This window comes from Myzus persicae, unplaced genomic scaffold (genome assembly GCF_001856785.1).
Source record: "Myzus persicae strain clone G006 unplaced genomic scaffold, MPER_G0061.0, whole genome shotgun sequence".
In the NCBI taxonomy this organism is placed as follows: domain Eukaryota; kingdom Metazoa; phylum Arthropoda; class Insecta; order Hemiptera; family Aphididae; genus Myzus; species Myzus persicae.
In genome coordinates this window covers 54,903-71,827 of record NW_019104102.1, presented here as the reverse complement: position 1 = coordinate 71,827, position 16,925 = coordinate 54,903, and the positions used below count along the sequence as shown (strand labels likewise).

The following is a 16,925-nucleotide window of genomic DNA, read 5'->3' as shown; positions in this document are numbered from 1 at the left end:
TACACGCGGATAAACTAAAATATGTAATTCAGTGTGCGAGGCACACCGTAACTATTGCAGAGACAGTATAATAAGCGTTGAGCAGAATATATTATTATGAGTACTTTGTTCCGAGTTTTAGCGAATTTTGTTATTAGTGTCAACGAAGAGGCCAGTTACCGCCTACTGGTCGTTTTCGAAAACCCGGAACCGTTGCGCCGAGAAACAAAACCACCTAACGGATGTAACGACATGACTAATTCGCGAAGACCACTGCCGCTCCCGCCACGCCGTGTCTCCACGCGTACATAACATAATATACCTACACAATAATATACATGTTATGACTAATGTGAGTATAACAAGTACCTGCCTACTCTCTGCACGGTGTGATTCACAGTTAATAATTGCTAGGTATTATTTTTTTTTTCGTATTTAGATATTATAACTCGACCGGTTATTATATTTCGTACCAGTGGCAATGTAGCTAGTGGGTAGTCCATATGGCATATTATAACAAATGATACAGGGTGGGCCACGGGAATAGGATCAAAAATAGTGTTATGCCTATATTACATTTGTTTGCCCTATTCCCGTGGCTCACCCTGTAAATGTTCATTAAACCTATTGCGCTGGTAAACTTTGAAAAATCTTGTTCGATTATATATTTTTTATTATTATATAGATATACGATAATAATAATATGTAGGAAACAGATTAACGGAACATTACAAGTTGTGAGAGTAAAAATTAAGACGTAGGTAATTTAAATGCAGATACTACTCAGAAAAATGTAGTGGAGGATGGTTAACTTGTAAATCATAATCTATATTACATGAATTACAAATTAAAAGTTACAATATAAAAAATAATTTCATCTAATATTTTAGGGGACTTTAAATCTGCAATCACCTCACCTTTATTAACTCATGTGTATTATATATTATGCTGATTAACATTTTAAATTGCTAAAATTACGTAACTATACATTTTTTTTGGATGTGCATTTATTATATTCGTACTGATTGCAGAATCAACTATAATATAATATACATAGCACTAAAGCAGTTGAATGTTTGCAGATTCATCAGAGCAGTGTGACTTGAGGGGCCCCCATTAAGGAAAACCGTTTTTCCTGAATAAAAAAATATAGCGATGAAACGCTAATTTTTCACAGTCAGAATTTAGCATTGTTTTTAAACATAGAAATCATTGAAATCTTAAATTGTATTGGTTTATGATATTGCCCTCAGTGGTACCTTAAATTAAAGCCTAATCAATGCACCTTTGTGGTTGTTAGTGTGTTGAGATGAATTCACGTTATCTTTGAAAAAATATAGTATACAATATATGATATATGTTAGACCTATTTTTATTAGGACTACTACTGATAAATTATGATATATAATAACACATGAAGGATTTGGCAACAGGCTTAAATTAAAACATATTATATAGTATAAATTATTAGATCATAAATAATTCGGAAGAGTGCATTATTATTATGGGAATAAATAATATAATATTAATTATTATTAAGGTTCATAGACAAAAGTAAATATATAATGCCAAAATTAAAATTTATTTTGGTGGGGACTATTTAGTTCATACGCCTGGTTGGCATATAAATCATGGCCTAGATATGAAAAATCATAATACGCCACGGTGCACACGCATTAACTATCAAAGTAAATATTTGATAATGCGTTAAGTATAGTTGATTATTTGCATTTTTTTAAGTATTGTATTAAATTGAATATTTTAATGGTAGTATAAAATATTCATGCATGAATATAGTATACGGAAAGTATAGGTATATAATTTAAATTTAAGTACATCGTATGTTAGATTTAAATAATATTAAAAATATATTTGAGTGGTATGATATTATAGAAGTCAACTACTTGCATTATGTTTCAGTAAATTGTAACACGACGTTGACATGTATTTATTAATCGCAATAAAAATTATAAAATAAAGTACCATTATAATCCTATTAATTATTACTGTCAGTGTTGGAAAATTCAGATATGCATTTTGCATTGCAAATTCTCACCGATCAGGCGAAGATTTTACAAAACTCTAAGGCCCATTACCTAACCGTGTGATCAAACCACAATAGGTGCTTACATAGTACATGCATTCATAAATGCACAACTAAAAAGTTACAAAAATGTTATTTTTTCTTCACATCAATTTTCTGTTATCAGGTTTTCTATACGTGGCTTATAATTACATGTTTAAAATTAAAAATATAATACATGATATTATATTTCCTGATCAAATAAACAGAGTGTACATTGTACAGTTTGTATAATTTATACTCAATGACATTGATAATTAACAGTAAAACGATTAAAACATCCAGCAACGCGTGAATGCGTGATAAATACTGGCTGATTAATATAAAGGTACTCGTATTTATATAGATGTATCATGTATACCTACTATATTTCATAGTTTATATTATAGAAGATAAAAATTGTTTAATGTCAATAAAACCGTATTTATCATCATTTATTAGCAACATAATACCGTAACACTTATATAATCCAAAAATAATGTACTATATTTGTTTTATACGTAAAAGCAACAATTGGTTAAATTATTGGTATTTAGGTAACCATAACAATGAAATGCATGCGACACATACACAGCAATGAACAATGGACATAAAAATATATTTTTTATTAGTCGGGTATATTACTGTATTTTATAGGTACCTAACCTAGGTAGTTTACTGAAACATGAAATATATGGGAAGGCATATTCTACTTGGTGCTTGTTTTGTACCTCTGAAGTCTAAATGTATTCTAATTCGTTTATATAATGAGGAAGATCAGTGGTTCGAAACGAGTTTTATGACGCGACACACCTCATTAATATCTAAATATATAATACTGGTAACACATGTCATTAAGCATCTAGAAAACAAAAAAATAACAATTTATTGTAATAACATAATGCAGATAGATTAAAAGAAAATTACAATAAAATACATGAAACTTGTACTTAATAAGTATATCCATCAGGAGGCAGGTATACTGTTGTGTAATATAATAAACAGTTTATACATATGACATACTATAATGACTAATAATGAGTATTTGTAACGAGCTAAACGCTCAGATTTTTAATTTCAGCACCAATGAACAATACGAGTACAAGCTCACGCATATTCACTTTCGGTACCTACTTCTATCATAGATGCCTTTTTCTTATAGTATTAGGTAATCGACCCATGTAATCATGACCTTATTAAATCTTTATGGTGTTCGGTCGAGGGGCGGGAGGTCTACTTTTTTTATGAAACACCTTGACAATAGTTGTAAATGACATACATTTACATAATAATATATATTTATTATATATATACCTACCTATATATTGTAACATACACAATTTAAACTTCCTATACTCCTAGTACAGGAGGTACCTAATAAGTAATAAAGTTCGTTAGTATATCCGAGTATATGCTTAGGCGTTATACATATATGTAATGTACAAATACTTTGTGAAATTTATCTTACTTCGATAAGCAGCCATAATATTTAAATAAGCAACAGTGCTTTCTATGGAAAAATATTTGTAAGTTTAGTAACATTTTATTTGAATTTAACACAATTCTTATTTATTCTGTAGACATATGAAATGAAATGTTTTTCTTGAATCAGTAATTTTAATAATATTGTACTTAATTAATTTTCTGAACAAGGCAACAAGCAGAAAGCACAACATTTGTTATGTTCTTATACACAATTGTACAAAAAATTTTTGATGGATTGGAAAATAAATTGTTAAAATAATGTAGATATAGCTATATAGGTAAACGATTACGACCTGATACGAGTAAAAGGAATACAAATAAAAATAAACACCTAAGATGTTAAAATTTTTTTAAATTATCATCGTTACATATATATATATATAACTATATAAGTACATATGTTATACTAGTTATCAATATTACAGTTTAATTATGTGTAAATAAATTATAAATAAAAGATCAACGTTGCCGCGGCCGTACAACACAAATAGGCATGTACATAAAATAGATTAGTGATTACTGATTAACCTATAATTGATAATAAAATGTAAAATTGAATAACAAAAATATAAAAACTGTTACGTCAACAAAATAATAAAGCTTTACATATTATTATTAAGTAATTTATATTTTAGATTCTGAAAGAAGTAATGAATGTAGAAATTTCACAATGAGGAGTGTTTTATTTTTTTGTTGCCAGTTATCAATTTTTGTAGCAGTAATAATGCTTTGATATTCTACTTCTGCACAATTTCCGGTAGGAATAATTTTTACCAATTTAGTTAGTACTTTGGAGGGTCGAAAAATCCAAAAAATTTTCAAAAACGCGTAGGGAAAAACCAATACAAAATTAAGAAAAAATAAGAATTTTTACATAAAATCAGTTTTTGACAAAATTGATTTTGATTTTGTATTGTAATATTCAAAAACGAAAAACCACAGATATTTGAATTTTTCAAATGATTGTGTGACTAGGTATTTTCCATGAATGATAAAATTTTCAAAAAATTTTGATTAATTTTGAGCTGCTTATAAGCATAATATGTTTCCGATTTTTGTTTTTGTGAGCATATTATTGTCATTTTTTGATAAATAATTTATTTTAGTCTTAAAAAACTTGAAAATGTGCACCTCATTTATAACAGTATTACACCTATAATTTCAAGATTTCTCATCGAATGATTTTATTATTTTGCTGCGATTCAAAAACGTCATTTTGACCAAATGTTTATCTTATAGTTTTCTATCCAAAATAGGTTTTTCAAAATATTTTATCTTTCTTTAAACTATTTAGCCATTTTAAATTTTAAATTTTTTTTAGTGTTTTTTTTATGGGTTAGGTACTATTTTGGCGGTACAAAAATGTTTTCTAGGTCGAAAGCTTGAGCATTTAAGTATTGGTTCTTCATAAGTTTGTATAATAGCTGTTTAAAAAATATTAAAGAATAAATATACAAAATAAATGCATGGTTTTTTTTTTAAAAGCATTTAAAGTTAAAAATGTCGACAACATTTATCAAAATCATAAACATTTGAAAATTGTTTGCAGTTAAGAATATTTTAAATTTTAAATTTTTATAATTAAGGATTGAAGATTTAAAACAATTTTTCTCTTAAGTAGTTTATATTGTAAATAAAAAATCTAAAACAATATATTACAAATTGTTTTTTTTCTATATAGATATTTTAAGTTTAAATTTGGACAAAATGAGATTTTTAACGAAGAATGTATCAATATCAGTTATTTTATTGTCTTTTAAAAATATTATTCATGGGTTCCTACTTGAAATATTTGAAGTAAATTATTATAATATTTTATATACACAATAATATTTTCAAATGCAATGTTTTTGAAAAAATTAATATTACCTACTGTATTACTGACAGGTAGTAAAACAAATTATTTTAATAGCAATAATATTATAAAATATACTTGGTAATATAGGCCAACAGACCATCTTCGCTCAGAATCGTTATTTGTACCTAATATATAATGAGTATTGAATTTATATAATTGAATTCAAATTTAATATATCTATTACAGACTACAGAAACCCACACAACACCTAATGTACAGCGAAGCGGTACTCTATGCCCACCTTTTTATATTCTTATAAATGTATAATTTCGAATGGTACAGCATAATCTATACTAAACTATAGTCGTCAGCATACTATATACTGTACTATAGTATAGTACCTACCACAGGTGCCGATAGCCATTATTGGATTATGATATCCAAACAAGCGGTATTATCATTATTAGGTTTGTTCTATAAGGATTTGAACATTGAACGTGTTTTGAAATTGATTCTGCAGCTCATCTAATCGACGAATAGTAAATATATCATAAGATTATGTGTTTTATCATTAACTTATCATATTAAATGTTTTTATTCTTTTTTCACACATCATGATTAAATCCACCTAGGTGTGAGTTGTTTTTTTAGTAAGTAGATACTTCTATTATGGAAGAATAGATAATTTATTATAAACACAATTTTAACACATATCTATACAATCAATTTAAAATACTTGTGATCCAATACATTTGTTAATTCTATACAACTAAATGAAGAAATAAATGTATTTAAGTTCGTTAAAATCGTTAAAATCGCACCCTGAATTAATACGCCAACGTTTAGTCCCAAAGATAGTAGATACTCTAAATGATAGACAGATAAAATTATTGAAAAAAAAACATCCTTAATAATAGGAACGTTTAAATCGTCACTATCGGTTGGTTAGTTCAATAATATTCATCAATAAGTAAGTACCTTCTATGAATTGCAAAAATAAGTTGTAATTAAAAGTGTTCATGGACCATGGTTAATGGTAAAAATAATTAAAAACAAAAACTAATTATATTTAAGTTTTGTAATGAGGTGTAATAACATTCACTTTGGAATTTAATATAGGTATGACATAAAATGTTTTATTATTTTTAATTAAAAAAACAAATGCCATAACCTCATAATTATTCATGTATAGGCAATAAATATACCAATAATGTACTTCTACGTATAAAACTCCAGATAGATAAGTTTAAGAGCCTGTAGATTATGCATCATTATACAATCAATGATAAGATCATCTGATCACATATTAAAGCATCACTCACTATACATGATATGATCTTCCAAGTGGATTTACTATATAATAATATAGTATATAAAATAGTGTGTATTAATACACATTTATAATATACTATAAGTGCACCTAAATAACAACTTTTAGTATAAGATAAAATCAATAAATATAGGAAATATAGCTAAATTTCATCAGAAAAAATGATATTATATATTTTATTATTAAGAAATGATGTAAGCTCAACCCCATTTCAAGTGATTTTGAATACTCAACTAATCTACTGTGAAGAAAAACAGCCCTTTTAATTTTTTCAATAATGCCTTCAAATTGACATAATAGGTATTAAAAATTCATCCACGCTCACTTAAATTACAAACAAACCGCTTAGGGATTGAATGAATTAAAATTAAAATACAAGTACCAATAATACCGACTAGTGACATTGCTCCAGCATTAAGCAATTTGTATTTTTAAATGTTGAATATTTTTATTTTTATTTCACATATGGGTGATATTTATGTTATAATATAATGTGTATCACACGTCCACACTTCTATGAGTGTTTATAGAATGCATTTTTTGTTATTGATCAAATAAAAATGAGATTAAAAAGTAGACATAAATACAATTTGGTTTATTTTAGCAGTTTGTTGAAGATGTCACTCTTGTAGTCAAAAAAGCTTCATTACGACCACGAGAAAGAACAAGCGAAAAAATATTTTTCTGTTCTTCGAGAAGAACCAACAAGGTGGCAGTACCTATAAAAAAATATGTTATATGTTACGGTGAAGCATGTCGATGGCAGTCAACCTATATAGTAGCTAGCTGACCACATTAGATAACAAACTTGTGCTACAACAGCCACCTGCAGACTCGAATTGGCAACTAATGCTTACCGCACTTGGAAATCTGTAGTGTTTATCATATTCGCAAATAGTGTAGGCGCTTACGGGGGCCAAATCCCCCAAAAATTCAATAGACCCCCTTAAACATTTCCTAATTTTTTTTAAGATTATTTAATATTACTACTGTAGGACTTCGGGCTTTCAGTCCTCCCAATGTGGGGTCGACACAATATATTTGATATTTGTTTGAACCTAATTTTTCAACTTAGGCTGAGTTAGGCCTTTCGAACCTACGTAACTTTTAACCTATCTAACCTTTGAATGTTTTTTTAACTGGAGGATAGACATGGTTAACGTAACAAAAACTTGTGTTTATAGTGTATTGATATAGTTATTAGTTACGGTATTAAGAATTAATAATAAATATCCAACGCCAATGAATATGTTGTATCAACTTGAAAATTAGCTCTACAATTTACACTATGATATTAATTGGTGTACTTAATAACACAGATAGTAATATAATAGTCTAATATTGGGATTTTTATTTAATAATTGAATACTTTACTTGCTAAATTGACATCAGTCTTATATTTTAATATTGTACTACATACCTGGGTTAGGCAATATTGTTATAGTACAGATATGTTGGTATTATATTGATTTGTTTGATACTTTGAGTTCACTTAAAATGTTTACTGATAATAAATATGATACTTACGAGTTACAAGTTTATGACTTTTTTCGCCATATCTTTAACATTAAGTTGAATATGCACAATATTGTTAAAATAAGCAAACAGCAGTACCTGAGTAATTTCAAATGTATGTCTTAACATGGAACTGCAGTATGCAATATTTTCCAATCTAATACTTATGAAGTATAAAATATAAAATCAACGTTTCGTCTTTAGCACATACACGACTCGCACTGTGCATGCTTGCAGGACCGTTTCCTTGTCAGAAAAGACCAGCCTTTCCTTAGATCAGCTTTAGACCTGTTGATCACAGATGCAAGTAGCTCCCATAGCCATCACTTTGGAACAGCATTGGTACAGTGTACACATATAATATGGTATGATTCAACACTTTGTTTCATCTATGTCACGAATTTCCATACCGAGTTTCCAGTTTCATTTCATTTAGGGATTTGAATTTCGAATATCATAATCACATATAAAATATACTTTCAATAATATTATATTTGAATTTGATTTTATTTCATGTATAGTGTAGTCTAATAAAAGTAGACTGCAGACACGGAGAGGGGCTACAAACAGTAATATAATAATAATTATACTAATTTCATAGCAGCATATAATATAATAATTAATAATAATAATAATAAAATCGAGCGGTCGCACAGAAACTGGCATATGAATTATTTAAGTACACACGTATAACAAGCACGCATTCTATGCATATGTGTATTTATAGTCAAATAGTAAAAATATATAATTAATTAAGAGAATAGTTGCCATCGTAATCTTATACAAATAAAAATAAAATAATAATAATAAATACACACAAAAGCGAAAAAAAAACTAGCGTTATTATGTAACCTATACATATATATATTATGTATAAATGTAATACACACAAGTGTATACACAATATACATAAACGTATATAAATATTATGTTATAAAAATATAATAATAACTGTTTGTATTGTATTTTGATTATCTCGTAATATTATAACTAATGTATATTGTATTATATAAGCTCGATTTCTACATTTGTCCGTGTATAAAATAGTAGTGTTTTTAATTGTTGTAGCAGTCTAAGAATTGTAGTAAAAAATTCGATTTCGGCACTATTAGTAAGTATGTATAATTTATTTATATAAAGTAGGTGCATCATAGACGCGCATGGCGGCGCTACAAATCGTATTCTAATAATATTAATAATTAATAATTAATAATTAATAATAATAATAATGTACGAAAAAAAAAATAATAATAACAAAAGCGTTGTCCCCTTCTTATGTTTTATGTACAACACGTATAATAATATATCATTACAGACACAAGGGTGGAAGATAATATAATATAATATAATATATATAGTCTATAATTCTATATCTAATCAATTGTTGTAAAAAAAAAAGATAATAATTATAAAAAAATAAAAATGAAAAAACGCGTTGCCGCCGCGATTACGATGTAGTGCTGCTCGTGAGCTCCCGCGATGGTTTACAATTTGTTTAGGGGTAAAAAACATACAAACAAAAAATAAATAAATAGGTATAACTGTTCTTCCGACGACGGGTCGCGTGTGTGCACAGGTCGCGCGTGTCATCGTATACCTACGTATATTATATGAGAAAACAAACGCTCGTTAAAAATCTACGAACGACATGCACGCGTACCCATATAATATAATACGAGCCAAAGTACGTAGGTACATATCGGGTGTATTAGTAGTATTATTATTATTATTATTAACATTATTGTCGTGCGAGTGCATAATGATGACGTTTCTAAAATGTCCTGCTGTTGGTCGGTCTTGACACGTTCGCATCAAGCGTGCGCGATACCTATTATCGCGTCCGTGTGACGACAGTGTAATATCGTTGTACATGTGTGGTGTGAACAGAAAAAAAAAATAATAATAATAAAAATAATGATGATAATAATATTGAAAGTGCGAGCGGGCAACGCGAGCTCGTAGGAAAGTAATAATTTAGAAACGGGCGATCAAATAAAAAAAAAAAGCTCCGGCGGCGGCATCGGTCACCACGGCGGTACGACGAGTACACGGGACGGCGGCAGCGGCGGTGATTTAAGCGCACGACGTCGTAATAATAACGCGTCAAATATTATGTTTAACCTAACAAATAATAAATCTACGAATGTTTATGATTGTATAGCGGTCATATTATATTGGTAAATTAATTATATAAATATTAAATTGTATAAATCGAGGAGGCGTAAAACCGTCGAACATCCATCGCATTATAATAATAATAATAATAATATTTAAAATAATAATAAGCGGCGATAATAATAATTATAACGACAACAATATATAATAATAATATAATGATGATTTGAATCACTGCAGTAGTAGTATTATAGTCGCATCGTGTCTGTCTTTGGTTTTATGTAAGTAATCGTTTTGAATTTGCTTGCGCCCCCTCCCGTTATCCGGTGGCAGCCTATATTTTTGAAGAGAAGGAAAAAGAGAGAGATAGAGATAATTAGGCTCACGTCGGCAGCGGGTAGGTGCGCGTATAATATGGTGTCGTTGTTGCGTTTAGTACATTTAATATAATAATAAATATAAATTTTTTTTCTTAGTAATTTTCGCAGCCGTTATTGACGTTGTGGCGATGGAAGTACACGTTTAGTTGCGGCGGCGTCCTAGGACTGCAGGACCGGCGGTCTAACAGGTGGAAGCCGCAGTGGCGGCCAGTGTGGTGACGGCCAACACGATGGAGGTGACCAAGGCGGAGCTGTAGTATTGCTGTAGGCCTGATGCACCGCTAGCGTCTCCGACGGAAGCTTCTGTGGAGACGAACAAATACAAACATTAGTGTGTTATTACCGGTCAAGTAATTAATTAGTACCTAATATTGTGTACTAAGGAGCATATACCTATCCCTTAACGAAGAAAACGACGATGAATCGGGTCCGATTAAAGTAGTTTTAATAAAAGTTGTATATATCTATTTAGGTATACATTACATTAATCAACTGTTGAACCTATCGATATTAATATTACCTATATATATCATGTTACTTTTCGTTTTCAGTCTTGGTTAGGCTATTATAGGTATCAATACTGTTTCAAGTACAGCTAAATAAGGTGGATGTAACATATAGATATAATGGGTTTGTAATTTTTTTATGGAAAATATATTATCGTTCAGTGACAATTTGCAACATAAAGTAACGACCATTGTTTTAGTATAAAGTTGGCTAACATTGCAATGACCTCACAACTTTTAAAAACTCTAACTAGCTGTGGTATAAGTATAGTATATTCTTTTTTGCATTTGTTCATTTTTCGAGAGTAATTTATGGATTTTCCGTATCAAATAACAATAATTATCTATGCAAACACTGTTTGTCATTTTAATATAATAATAATTATTTACCTAACAAACCCTAATTCGAACTTTATATAGGTAACAAAAGTATTACGAAAGTTTGAATGCGTAGTTAATTGGTTTAAATTATTATTATTAAATACAACTTGATAGCGTGTATCTAAAATACAGTATCGGTCATCACTCGTATGTTCGACCTAATAAATTATGATATGCGTTGTATTATCCTGTCATCTGCTATCCTCTATGGCACCTCCACATCCTAAGTCGACAAACCTAGATAATCCTGGTAGTTCATGTTTCGGATATAATCAAAAATCTAATAATAACAAAAACCAGTTATAAATTTACACGAAATTTATAGTCCTGTTTTTTTTTTTTGTGATGAATAGATTACGGAACGATTATTATCTCAGTATAATTAAATACTTATATTTGTCTATAATTTATATTTTAATTTTGCAAGCGTACATATTTCGGTCAGAATTATAGCCTAATGGATTTTAATTTTTCATAGAACTTTGCGCGCGGCCCAACGAACTATCGTGTCGTATGCAATTTAAGTTAATGCGCATTTTCCGTGTTGGACGTACCTATATCAATAACAATAAACAGCATATATAATATAACACAAAAACACATTTTGAAAATTGATGGCCCCAAAATCTGGGTTTGAATAAAATTCATCGCATCGCCATTCTGTGCCTGAGTTGATAAATCAATCTAGCTTTCACAAGTTCTATACAATCAATAATGTAACACGTATAGACGATGCTTCGTAAAAGCATCACTTTGTTAAAAATAAAAATAATAATAACTGTGTGGCTGGACATTTTAATAAAAAAAACAATAAACAATCGTGCTGCACTATATAAAAAATCAACCGTTTAGAAAATACTTGGCAACTGCTCATAAAGAAAATCCATTATATTTGAGGTCAATATTCTATAACTTAAGGCGACATCAAAACTTTTAACTTTAAGAGAATTGTTCTATTAAATGTTCGGAAAATATACGTATATAGATATCAAATATACTAATTTAGGTATCCAAAAACCCTAACTTATATTTAAGCTAACTCACTTTTTGACAAGTTTAAAAGTACTTTAAAGGTAATAAGATGCAATAATTCAAAGTAAAAAACTAAAAAGTAAAACTCCGGAAATTCAATTGCATAGAAATAAAAGACAAAAATATCTACCATAAAATGTTTGTAATTTAATGAATCATCATATAAACTTTTTGTGGTAACAATTCTGTTATTAATTATTTATTTAAACATATTTTTGTTTTATTTTCACACAGAAATGTATGTTCATGAGTAAATGAAAAATATATAACCCTAAAAAAACTTTACTATCACAGTAAAATTACTTTAATTGTATTGTACAATACGTATTTATTTGACGCTTCGTAAAAAAAGTAGATTAAATATTATTAAACATGTCGTTTTTAACGACTCTTTTGTTTGCGTTAAATTTATCATACCATACTCATATGTCAACTAGATGTGAAGAATTGGTGTGTGATGATAAGTCATAAAACTTGAAAATGGCAATGTGGTACTAAAACCTAATCAATAACTCGGGAAACTAAAATAATTACTTAACGGGAACCCGGATAAGTGATTAGTACAAAACAATGACGGTCATAGGAGGAAATGTCCCCTGCAAGGGCATTAATTGCTGTGCCACCGCTGGTTGCAGATTATTGTAATAACTAATAATATTACTAATTGCGTTTTATATCGCATAATGTTATCAATTAAGCCTGAGAACCACACTGAAAAAAAATCGTGTATTATGCTTATCGTGTGAGTAAGTATATAATTTTGTTTTCTTATCAACAGGCGTCAAGATAAACTTTTGTACAGCTATACTGTCGGCATGTCACTCGGAATGTGCAAAAACGGCAGACAGACAACACTAGACAGCACGTAGACAAATTTATCAATTTTAATCATATTTATTTTAATTTTTAGTTTAAAACATGTTTCAACCAAAACGTTTATACTGAATTCTTACAGTTGAAACTTAAAACCATTAAGTACATAAGTATTTATTTAAATACATTTTTCAAACAAATTTCATAAAAATTTGACTCCCGTCAGTTCCGTGATAAACTAAAAAGGATACCTAGCCATTAAAACCATATTACTTAATCGAAAAACTTTTAATAAATCGCTCGGGGAAGGTTTAATAAACAAATACCTAATGTTGTTATTTGAAAACATCAATTTTAATTTTTTTATAATTTAAAGTTAAGAGAAACAATATGTATTTAAAATGAAAATGAATGGTCTCTCCTATAAATACCTACTCGATAGTAATTTTAAAAATATTAATTAGGGGAAACTTATATTGACATGGATAAGAGCAATGAGAAACATAAAATACTAAATAATGGTTCTGGAATCAAGTATTTTTTGGACTTTGTAATTGCAGGCCTCGTAAGCCTGTCGAAATGTTTATTTTATGACGTATGAACTCATACCGGATATAAATATTTTGAACTTTAAACACGAGTAATCAGTTACACAGAAGTCATCGTCATGGTTAGGCCCAGTATTTTCAAATTGTTGATACCTACAATATGACTACATTTGGAGCCACCTATAAGCTCCTTATGCAAACAAAATTGATAACACTTATTTATAATTAAATATATTATTATAGTTTATAGAATTTAATCTTATTGTCTAGGTGTTTCGCCAATATAATATCATATTGTGCGTTTATTTCTAGGAACCATATCTCATATGTATTACCACTTATAAACCATAATACATTATCATATTTATTTTATTCATTATATTAAAAACTAATCAATTTAATGAATTTTTTCATGCTAACACATATTATATAGTACATATTATAGAGGGTACTAGGTACTACACAAAAACAACACAAAATTGCCTATATATAATCCCTTAGGGCGATACGCTTTTTAAGATTTCAGATTTTGTTATTATAATATTATGTGAATTTATTATTGACGACTGCAGCGGCACCGAAATATCTATTATAGCGCAATATGTGTTTTCTCTCTGATCCAAGCGCAACATCGCAATAATGTGCTTTCAACAGAACCAATTTTGTGTTGTTGTTTTAATATCAGAGTGAATCAATCTATTATCAAGCTCTAAGATAAGAGCATTAAATGCATTTGCACATCGATATATTTACGATAGTTCAATTTTTACATTTTAATATTTTATTTACTCATTATTTGCATACAAATTGAACTATGGTAAAAAATAAAACTTTCAAACATATATAATATAATGTTCAGAACTTTAAGTTTGATAATAGGTAGACTCACGCTAATATTAGAGCTATCAACGCAAGATTGGATTTGGTGATGTAGATGTGCTATGTTGCGTTTTGGTCAGAGATAATTTGAACCTTCTATAACGAAGGTTAGGTGGAACGGTCGTATGCAAATGGTTTGGTAGATAATTATTAAATGTATCAATAATGAATGAGTCTAAAAATAATGTATATAATAGTTAGTATGAATTTAAAAAATGACTAAGATATTACAAATTCATAAGGGATGGAGCCTTGGAGGGGTTTATCTTAAATAGACGGTGGGTGGTAATCAATATTGATGCTTGCACGAGATATTAAAACGTCTTTACCGGAACTAATATGACGCATTTGCACATACGCAAATGGCCGTTTATACGTGTCACGTGATCTACATTATGGTAAAGGATAGAAATATATACCTACGGTATGAAAATTGTATCAACAAACGGTCTATACAATATTACCCTATCCGCCAACTTGAGTGTAGCGGTGAGGTAATCACGCAACATTTTTCGTGTACGCCAGGTAGTGGCACCGACTCAAACAACTACAGTAGCAAATGCCAAATAAATACGAAGTAAACGTTATAGGTATAGACTATGGCGATTATTCTTTTCATTTAAAATCATGTAATTCACATACGTTTTAAAATACAGGTGCGAAATGTATACGGTTTTGGTGGTATTGAAAATTGCGCGTTCAAACTGGCTTTCAAAAGTCCTATCATAAAGGGGAACGATCGAAACAAAATTGGCTTATGTACAGTTAAAAATATAAGGAGAGTACCAATTCCCTCAAGACCAATAAGTGCGCTGCAGGGTAATGTGCTCTAGCACTAGCATGCAGATAAACTAATAATGCTAATTGAAGCAATATCATAGCCATTTAAAATGTTACAGAGTATAGTGGTGATACGGTTGGCACTAGGCACTAGCGTGTGCACCAGTTTTATACTTACTCAAAACATGGTCGTTATGTTGATGTCCGTCATACTGAGTAATCTCGTTGGCCTCTTGGTCATCGTCCATTCCACCTAGAAACAAGGTGTCGTACAAGTGAGCGTAAGAACGCGTGAACCAAATCCGTGCAGTTTTGTTAAATAGTGAAATTATATTAATAAGAGTAATAGAGTTCGGATGTCATGGCATTTTAAAATAAACCAATTTTAAGTACAATTGACTAAATGGTACAAATAGACCGATGGTATTGGTTGGTGCATAAAATATGTATTTATTATGATGTTTGCATGTATGAATTCTTTCAATATTTGAATATTATAATAAATTTTATTTTTTTTATTCCAAATTCAAATCAAAATTCTTAAGTCTAAAAATAAATATTGTCAATACTTGGATACCTAGCAATAAAAAATAACAAACGTTTTCGAAAATAACTCTGAAATTAAATGACATGTATTTTGGCACCGATAATTCGGTGAGTTGCTCAAGTATAGTTTTACGACCGGGGAATTATTTTTGTCTTATATTAAGTTTAAATGCGTGATGACTCGATAGAAATATATGTTAACATTTAAGTTTTATTCGACGCCACATAGCGTGTTTGCACTGTTGTCGTATCGGCATCGCGTTATCTATTCTAATACATTTCAGGACGATAGACTTTTTCGTTCGTGATTTTAATTTTCCATTAATATTCCTTTCAGATTTTAGAAGTTGTGTTTAGTAAGTAGGTCTTTGGCATTTGGCAAATGTTTGTTGAATTTTAATTGATTTTACCTAGGGTACATTTCTTAGTCTATGACATCAAAAAGTAAAAATAAATGCAAAGCGTGTGTATGTGGTGGTGCAGCGCATAAGAATACAAGGAGTCTACGAAAAATATCTCAGTATTCCCAATCGGAATAATATTATTAAAAACGTCCCAAAACATAATATGAATATAAAAAAAGGATTATTAATATTTATTTGTACAACTTATGTTATGTATAACTATTATTATTCAGTTTATTCAAACTTATTGAAAATAACTTATTTTCAACTATAAGTTATACTGGATATGTCTTTGAGAAGTACCAAAATGACCGGTTATACAATATTATTATATGTCATACTGGCTCTTCGATGTTTTCTAATAACTTTCCT

The 16,925-nt window shown here is 29.3% G+C and overlaps 1 protein-coding gene across 4 annotated transcripts in view; it reads right to left on the bottom strand.

The window, feature by feature from the left end:
• Positions 1-8,655: 8,655 nt before the first annotated feature.
• The window catches only part of LOC111038771 (neural cell adhesion molecule 1-like), a 37,415-nt gene continuing 29,145 nt past the window's right edge, over positions 8,656-16,925 (bottom strand). For 2 of the 4 annotated variants that reach the window (XM_022321996.1, XM_022321995.1), the window contains exons 10-11: positions 15,782-15,856; positions 10,846-10,967 (exon numbers count right to left, since the gene is read on the bottom strand). In XM_022321996.1, the coding sequence (XP_022177688.1) occupies positions 10,846-10,967; positions 15,782-15,856 (197 nt within the window). Of the gene's footprint in view, positions 10,968-15,781; positions 15,857-16,925 lie in introns of all 4 variants that reach the window. The other 2 variants (XM_022321998.1, XM_022321999.1) reach the window with 2 other exon arrangements.